Raw genomic sequence first — 8,022 nt, 5'->3', positions numbered from 1 at the left:
TGGGAGCCTCCCGCTACACTCCTGCGGCGACAGTCGCCAACCCCGGCGCGGACGCGCGCACCCAGGGATGCGGCCGGGCGAGTGGCCGGGCGGGGAAGGGTTAAGCCCACCGAGCTCGCGGCTGCCTAGAGCGGCGGCGGCGGCGGCGGTGGCGGCGGCGGCAGCGGGGGCCGGGGCGCGGGGCCGCGCGGGCGGCGGGCGGGGGACAGGATGCGGATGCCGGGGGGACTTCCTGTGCCGGCCCCCGCCGCCCCCGCCCCCGGCCCGGCCGCTGCCCGCACGGACGCACGGCCGGCGGGTCGCACGCTCGGGCGGGCGGGCGAGCGAACGGGGACCCCGGCCCGGCCGTGGCGCCCGCCGCCCGCGGGGCCCGGCCCAGGCTGCCCGCCCGCGGGCTCCCGGCACCTGTGGCGGCAGGCGGACCCCGGCCGGGCCCGCGCTGCCCCGGGCTGAAAAGACACCAGTGGCACCCGGCCCCGCCGACCTCGGGCTGGGTCGTCCACCGGGGCCGCCCTCGGGGCCGCCCCGTAGCCCTCGGCGCCCGCGATGGTCCCGCACGGCCGGCCCTGAGCCCCGCGCTGGTTGGGGGCTCGGCCTCCTCCAGCCCCCACCCCAGGGAGCCGACACCAACTTCTGCTCTTGAACTCCGCTTTGCCCGCTTCTTTTGGCCCAGCGCGACCTCGGCAACCCAGACCGCGGCCGACCCTCCTGAGTGCCCAGAAAGGCCCCCGGGCGGCCTGGCGCCTCCCCGGCTCCTTCTGGATGGAGGCTTCTCAGGAAGGTGCTGGCTGAACGCTTGGGCCTTCACCTTCCAGCCCCTGCTGACCACACCTCCCCTAGTGCAGAGGCTGCGTGAGGAGCAGGAAATGCTGTACCAGGTGAGGCCCAGTGGGTAGGACAGCAGGGTGAACCTAGGGACGCTTCTCTGAAGAGGCTTTGGACTGGATTCTGCAGGGCTAGGGAGACCTGGAGTCACCCTGTTAGGAGGGGAGGGAGGACTGGACATGGGCACACCTCTGCAGGGGCCAAGGTGGACGCGGGAGAGAGGCGGGGAGCCCTCCAGACCTCAGGACTGCCTGGGCACAGGGCCAGACAGGCAGCCCGCCAGTTCCGTGGGTCGTGGTACCCTGGAAACCTGCCTTCCTGGGAGCTGAGGTGGCACCTGGACCGACCCACATGGCCTGGAACCGCTGGTCTGCTGGCGGCCTGGGAAGGTGGGGTGAACCCCCCAGCAGCCTGGGAGGCAGGAGGCCAGGGAATTGAACAGACTTGTCACTGCTTGGAAGGGGGCTAGGGGAGTGTGAGATGGACAAGTCTCTCTTTTTTTCTGCAGACTTCCCCAAATGTCCCTTCTGGGAGTGCAGCTAGCCACCTTAGTATCGTCCCTCAGTGACGCACAGCTGCATGGGCTGCCCCGGCTGTGGGGCTGAATGCGGGCCCTGCACAAAGTCTGGAGAGGCAGGACTCCTTGTGCAGGCGAACGGGCTGGGGATCCAAGCCTCTAGGCCACCCTTGCTCATCCCTTTCCTGGTTGTGGACCACACGGTCCTTCTTTCTAGCAGGGGTGAGCTGCCAGCTCTGGGGGTCGTCAAGGGAGTTGGTGCCCCTGGGCCCGGGGCTCACAGCGCTCCTATGCATCTGAACAGCTTCCTTCCTTCCTCAGCACAGCGGGCTCCCTGGGATCTCCGTCTGACTGCCAGGATGGAGGTAGGGCCGGCAACCAAGACCTTCGTGCTCGAGCTGCGGTGTCTTGAAGATGGGGGCTCAAGGCCTGACACCCTCTCAGGTGAGGGGCTGGGGGGGGGGCCTCTGACGTCCTAAACCAGGAGATGGTCCTCAGGTCCCCAGCGAGGATCCTTTGACAGAACGCAGGCCTGCCACAGCTGGGAGGGAGCCCTGAGTGGTGGCGGGCGGCCTGCTGTCTGGAGGGGCACCCACCTGGCAGTTCCGGGGTGTGGAGGGCAGACTGCACCCACTCACGTCGGCAGGTTCACATCGAGAGAGCAGGTGGCTCGGGCTGCAGTCTTGCTGGTGAGGGCTGCCTGGCAGTGCAGACGTTCTCAGCCCCTGCCCCGGACCTGTATAAGTGCTGGCTGGGACCCTCTGCTGTTTCCCCAGGGCTCACACAGCCTCCATTTTCCTCCCACTTGTCCCTGGCTCCAGACTCAAGGTCCCAGATTGAATTCAGCGGCAGAGGCGCCCTCTTGTCATTGGCCGCGTGGCTTTTCTTTGGCCTCTGCTTCCATCCAGCTTTCTCTCCCCTCTTGCCCAGAAGCAACTGTGGCCCTGCAGAACCTTCCAAGACCCCGTCTCTCTCTGGGACCTGCTCTGGGCGAATCTTTCCATGGTGGCCACACTCGTGGGACTCAACTCCCCACTCTGGGCTTCGAGGGTGCTGAGTGAGGGGCTGGGGCAGGGTTGAACAGAGCATGAAAAGGACCAAGGGAACTGGAGGGGTTGGATGGGGATGTGTGGACTTAACTAGGACTCTTTGGGCTTTTTTTTTTTTTTTTTTTTGCCCGTGCTGCGCAACTTGCAAGATCTTAGTTCCCTGGCCAGGGATTGAACCCGCACCCTCAGCAGTGAAAGCTCCGAGTCCTAACCTCTGGACCGCCAGGGAATTCCCAGGACTCTTTTGGCTTAAATATTTAACTGACAAAAATCTCACGAGAGCAGACACATCAGGCGACACTTAAGTATACATTTACTACAGCATTGTTGTTAACAATGTTTAAAATGCCAGAAGAAGTCCGGAGTGGCCACATGGCCAGGCACTGTCCTAGAAATGAGAGGACCCACACAGAGGCGTGCTGTGTCCCTGCTGCACCCAGAGGTGGTGGGAGAAGGGAGTGTCCATGTGAGTGTCGATTTGCCGAGAAAACAGGTTTTCATGGCTGTCTTCCCTCCCTTCCCGCATACTCCCACCTGATGTGAGTGTATAGGAAAAATGCATTCACTGATCCATTAGTCTAAGCAAAGGTTATTGGGAATAGTTTCCTAAAAGGGAATTATTTACATGTAGATATCCCTTGGCTTTATTAGTTCAATATTATTTATTATTCAATATATTCCTGGAAAAGTAGCCAGAAAGCAAAATTTACAAAATCAAACCTCTACTTTCCATTACAAAATTGAAAAGATGATATTGTACGAAGAACAGATGTTGAAATCAGACTTGGGAATGGAGAAAGCCTCTTCAGATTTTCTGATAACACAGCAGGAATGCTCAAAGTGAGAGACTGCGTGTGGGTTTTGTGAAACAGCAACGGAATGAGTCCTGTTTAGCTGAGCTTACACTGCGTCCTGTACCGTGCTGGGGCTGCTCATTTATCCCCTCTAATTCTCACGATTTCCCTGAAAGGGATTTGTCTTCTTTAGCAGATGGGGAAATTTAGGTTCCCAGAGGTTAAATAATTGGCCAGTTGCCATGTTGACTTGGGGCCGTGAGTTGGTCCTTTCCATCCCAGAATAACAATCTAAAACACTTCCAGCTTAAGGACTGTTTCAGTTGGAGCTAGTTATATCCTCAGTATTTCCGAACTGTTTGTTAGTTTTCAAACCCATTCCAAACCCACAGGGAGAGGGATTTTTCAAGCACCTGCTAGGGGTAATGTCAGGGCTCTTCCTGCTTCACTCATTAAGCTGTTGGTGTGGGTATCACTAAGCTATGTTACAGATAAGGAGGGCCCTGAACCTGCAGGAGGTTAGACAGCTGCTCACTGGTAGAGTTTTTCTGAACTGAGGACTTTCGACCTGGAAACCTCATGTTCTCTCTGACACTTTGGTGACTTTTAGAAACTGCCGCAGAAACACTTCCAGGCAGCCTTACAGAAATTCGTTATTATGTACAGAGGAGGTGAGTTCCTTTAATTTACGGTGTGACCTTAACTGAGGTCTGAGTTCAGCATGGGCCTGTGGCTTAGCCGTGGGAATGGCTGGTTCACTGTTTCCTACTGGATGGCAGTTAAGCCCAAAGGACTTCTCAGGGAGAGGTGCTGGGGAGCCACAGGCCCCCACGGTGTCACTGCCAAGGTCTGAGGCACGGAGCCTGTGTGGCAGAAGGCCCAGAGGAGAGGTCAGGGGCTGGGGTCCAGAGTGACGAGACCAGCTGTCCCTGGGGCACCTCTCCAAGCCAACTCCACACCTCTGGGCGTTTCCGTTTCTACCATACCGCCACTGTCACTTGGTCCAGTGTTTTGGGGTCCCTTCTGAGGGCTCAGGAGTGTATGGTACAGTGACTGTACATGGGGCAGAATAAGGGGGGAGATCCTGGGAGTCTGGATCGGAGAGCTGCCTGTAGATCTTTCTCTCCTGGCTTCCTGCCATTTCCGCTACAGGTGGCAGCGGTGGGAGTGAGAGTCAGGAGGAGGAAGAGGCTCAGGAGAGGAGCAGTAGCCCACCGCGGCCAGCAGTCTCAGCCCCGAGGGGGGCCGGTGCAACCGCTGAGGGAGCCCCGCCAGAACAGCAGGAGTTGCAACCCCGACAGTTAGAACAGCAGCCAGAGCTGCAGCAACAGCCACAGCAGGAGCAGCGGCAACAGCTGCAGCCACGAGACGAAGGGTCAGGACCTCAGCCAAACTCGCAGCAGCAACAGCAGCAGCAGGGCGGGCAAGAGCGGCTGCCTCGACCACAGCCGGAAAACCCCCAACCTGTGCGACAGGAGCCCCTGAAACCACAGCCGCAGCTGATGCAACAGCAGAAGCAGCCACAGGAGCAGCACATGCAAGAGCACCAGCTGTCACAGCAACAGCAGGAACAGCTCCAGCAGCAGCAAGATGGGCAGCAGCAGCTGCCTCGGCAGCAGCAGGAACTACAGGAAAATCCCCAATCTGTGCACTATGAGCAGCGGAAACCACAGCCGCAGCGGCTGCAACAGCAGGAACAACCACAGGAGCGGCAAGTGCAGGAACAGCAGCTGTCACAGCAACAGCGGGAACAGTTACAATCACAGCAGCTGCCACCGCAGCAGCAGTTACAGCAGGAACAGTCACAGCTGCAGCAGCAGGAACAGTTACAGCCGCAGCAGGAACAGTTACAGCTGCAGCAGCAGCAACAGTTACAGCTGCAGCAGCAACAGTTACAGCAGCAGCAGCAGCTTCAGCAGCAGCAGTTACAGCTGCAGCAGCAGGAACAGTTGCAGCAGCTGCAGCAGCAACAGTTACAGCAGCAGCGGCTGTTGCAGCAGCAGCAAGAACAGTTACAGCAGCAGCTGTTGCAGCAGCAGCAAGAGCAGTTGCAGCTATTGCAGCAGCAGCAAGAACAGTTACAGCAGCAGCTGCTGCAGCAGCAACAGTTACAGCAGCAGCAGCTGCTGCAGCAGCAGCAAGAACAGTTGCAACAGCAGCAGCTGCAGCCCCGGCCGCTGGAGCCAGAGGAGGAGGAGGAAGAGGTGGAGCTGGAGCTCATGCCGGTGGACTTGGGGTCGGAGCAGGAGCTGGAGCGGCAGCGGCAGGAGCTGGAGCGGCAGCAGGAGCAGCGGCAGCTGCAGCTCAAACTGCAGGAGCAACTGCAGCAGCTGGAGAAGCAGCTGGAGCAGCAGCAGCAGCTGGAGGAGCAGCAGGAGGTGCAGCTGGAGCTGACCCCGGTGGAGCTGGGGGCCCAGCCGCCGGAGCTGCAGCTGGAGCTGACCCCAGTGCCGTCGGAGCTGCAGCTGGAGCTGGTGCCCGCCGCGGGGGGCAGCGGTGCCGCCGTCCCGGGGACGCCCGCCGCGGTCGTGGTGGCGCCCCCGGGCTACGTGGTGCTGCAGGAGCTCATGGTGCTGCCGGCCGTGTCGGCGCCCTCGGTGGTGGCCATCCCGGGCCCGGCGGGCAGCGCGGCCCTGACGCCGGCCCGGCAGCGGCGGCGGCGGCGCGCCCGGGACCGGCCGACCATCTGCGGGGAGTGCGGCAAGGGCTTCAGCCGCAGCACGGACCTCGTGCGGCACCAGGCCACGCACACGGGCGAGCGGCCCCACCGCTGCGGCGAGTGCGGCAAGAGCTTCTCGCAGCACTCGAATTTGGTGACGCACCAGCGCATCCACACGGGCGAGAAGCCCTACGCGTGCCCGTACTGCGCCAAGCGCTTCAGCGAGAGCTCGGCGCTCGTGCAGCACCAGCGCACGCACACGGGCGAGCGGCCCTACGCCTGCGGCGACTGCGGCAAGCGCTTCAGCGTCTCGTCCAACCTGCTGCGCCACCGCCGCACGCACTCGGGCGAGCGGCCTTACGTGTGCGAGGACTGCGGCGAGCGCTTCCGCCACAAGGTGCAGATCCGCCGCCACGAGCGCCAGCTGCACGGCGCCGGCCGCTCCCGGGGCCTGGGTCTGCTCCGCGGCGCGCGCGCGGCCGCCGGCGGGGCCCCGCGCGCCGAGCAGGCTGCGGACAAGGCGCCGTGACCCCGGGCGGGGGCCGAGGTCGGGGAGGGCGCCGCTCTCCCTGTCCCCCACCCAGGAAGCTCAGCGCCCGCTAGGACGTCTTGACCCAGTTCCGGGGTCTCGGGACGTCCTGGAATATCGCCGGGAAAAGGCTACCATCCTTCTACCGCGTCAACCGAGTGGTCGGACGGGTTCACCCTCAGAAACACTCCACAGGAGGAAGTCGACGAGGCTAAAACAGCACGGATGTTGCACATCAGTACAAACAGCACACGGTTCAGATTCGGCATCGGGTACCGATGGGTGAGAAGTCGGTCAGGGAAGCCTCCCTGGGAAAATTGGACTTACTGGAGGTGAGAGCCGCAGGGGAGAAATTCCAATGACAAGACGAGACAGTGGGTGACATTCGACAGAGCTCGAACACTAACCAGGGAGTCCGATATACGTGGTACAACGCACGTGAAAAGGATTTGGTCCTGGTGAAAATTATTTCATGGGAAAAAAAGGAAATGTATCTGCACTACGTAGAAAACTGATCAAGGCATTAAGTTGTCCTCAATGGCATTTGCCTTGAAAATACTTCCTAGAATGAAAATTCATCAGGGTGGATAAAATCCTGATTAAAATGTTTGTGTTCATAAACACAGGGTCCGAGTGTCCGCTGGGTCAATGTGCAAACGCCAGGAAGTCCACTCTGGGTGAAGGTGAAACCTTCCCTCCAGGGCCACCCAGGCAAGCCTCAGGCCGGCTCTAGGCCTCTTTGCTTCCGTGTTCCCATGCCCACAGCCGCTCCCTAATGCCTCTTGAGTAGAAAAGCCTGGGGCTGAAGCAGAGGGCATTCTGGGAGTGCTGTCCAAGGTCCTAAGGGGTGGTCCCTCCATCCTTCCCAAAGAGCTCCGGGTAGCCCCACCCTAGCCTCCCTTCTCAGATGCCCGTCCAGGGACTGAGGCTGTGGGGTCGGGGCCTTGAGACGCAGCGGCAGGTTCTCCCAGGCCAGGCTGTGCAGAGGGCTGGCCCGAGTAGACCCTGCCTCATCGCCGGGAGTCAGAGGGAGAATGTCAGGGACAGGGATTGGAGGCAACAGAAATGCTCTTTATGACAGTTTTGTAAGCATCTGGGGCTCAGTCAAAGCAGCAGCAACGTGATGCCTTGTGGGAAGGCAGGATGATGCCGGGGCGGGGGGGCACCCGCCACCTCAGGCCCCCAAGCCCTTCCTGCTCTCGACTCCCCCATCTGGCTACTTAGATTCTGCCCTGCTGTCCTCCCTGCTTCTCCTTTACTAACAGAGCCTGCTACGTTTTACAGATGTGTTGGTAAGTGAGAAACAAACAACGAAAAATAAATTAAAATGAGGAAATACATTGTCCTGCCTGTGTTTTCACCTCTGGGTTTCATGGGGCTTCATTTCTCCGGCACATTTTCCTGGTCGCTCTAGAAACAAGGGACTTAGTGCCCAGTGCCCCTCACCCTAGAGCCATCCTTGTAGCCTGAGACCCTTGGTGGGGGATGGGCTCATTCAGTAAAACCCTCCTGGGAGGGATGAGGACCAGAGAGTGGACGCTGGAGGAAGCCAGTTTTGGCGTCTCCATGGCCTTAATAAATCACGCACACGTAGACCCTTGTTTCAAGGTCTGCTCCTGGGGAGCCCACCTTAAGACTGACGGTGTTGA

General features: G+C 60.4%; 1 protein-coding gene across 2 annotated transcripts; it reads left to right on the top strand.

Annotated features, from left to right (window-relative positions):
* The first annotated feature begins 307 nt into the window (after positions 1-307).
* Positions 308-7,709, top strand: ZNF853 (zinc finger protein 853). 2 transcript variants are annotated; one of them, XM_067705446.1, is made up of 3 exons: positions 308-878; positions 1,669-1,786; positions 4,338-7,709. In XM_067705446.1, exons 1-3 carry the CDS (start codon positions 867-869, stop codon positions 6,371-6,373), a joined length of 2,166 nt encoding a protein of 721 aa, XP_067561547.1. In that variant the 5' UTR covers positions 308-866; the 3' UTR covers positions 6,374-7,709. The 2 variants fall into 2 exon arrangements, with proteins under 2 accessions (XP_067561547.1, XP_067561548.1); XM_067705447.1 differs by having other exon boundaries at positions 310-878; positions 1,664-1,786.
* The last annotated feature ends 313 nt before the right edge of the window (positions 7,710-8,022 follow it).

The sequence above is a fragment of the Pseudorca crassidens genome, chromosome 15 (genome assembly GCF_039906515.1).
Source record: "Pseudorca crassidens isolate mPseCra1 chromosome 15, mPseCra1.hap1, whole genome shotgun sequence".
In the NCBI taxonomy this organism is placed as follows: Eukaryota; Metazoa; Chordata; class Mammalia; order Artiodactyla; family Delphinidae; genus Pseudorca; species Pseudorca crassidens.
The sequence above is the reverse complement of the archived record's forward strand: the minus strand, read 5'-3'. Positions and strand labels throughout refer to the sequence as shown.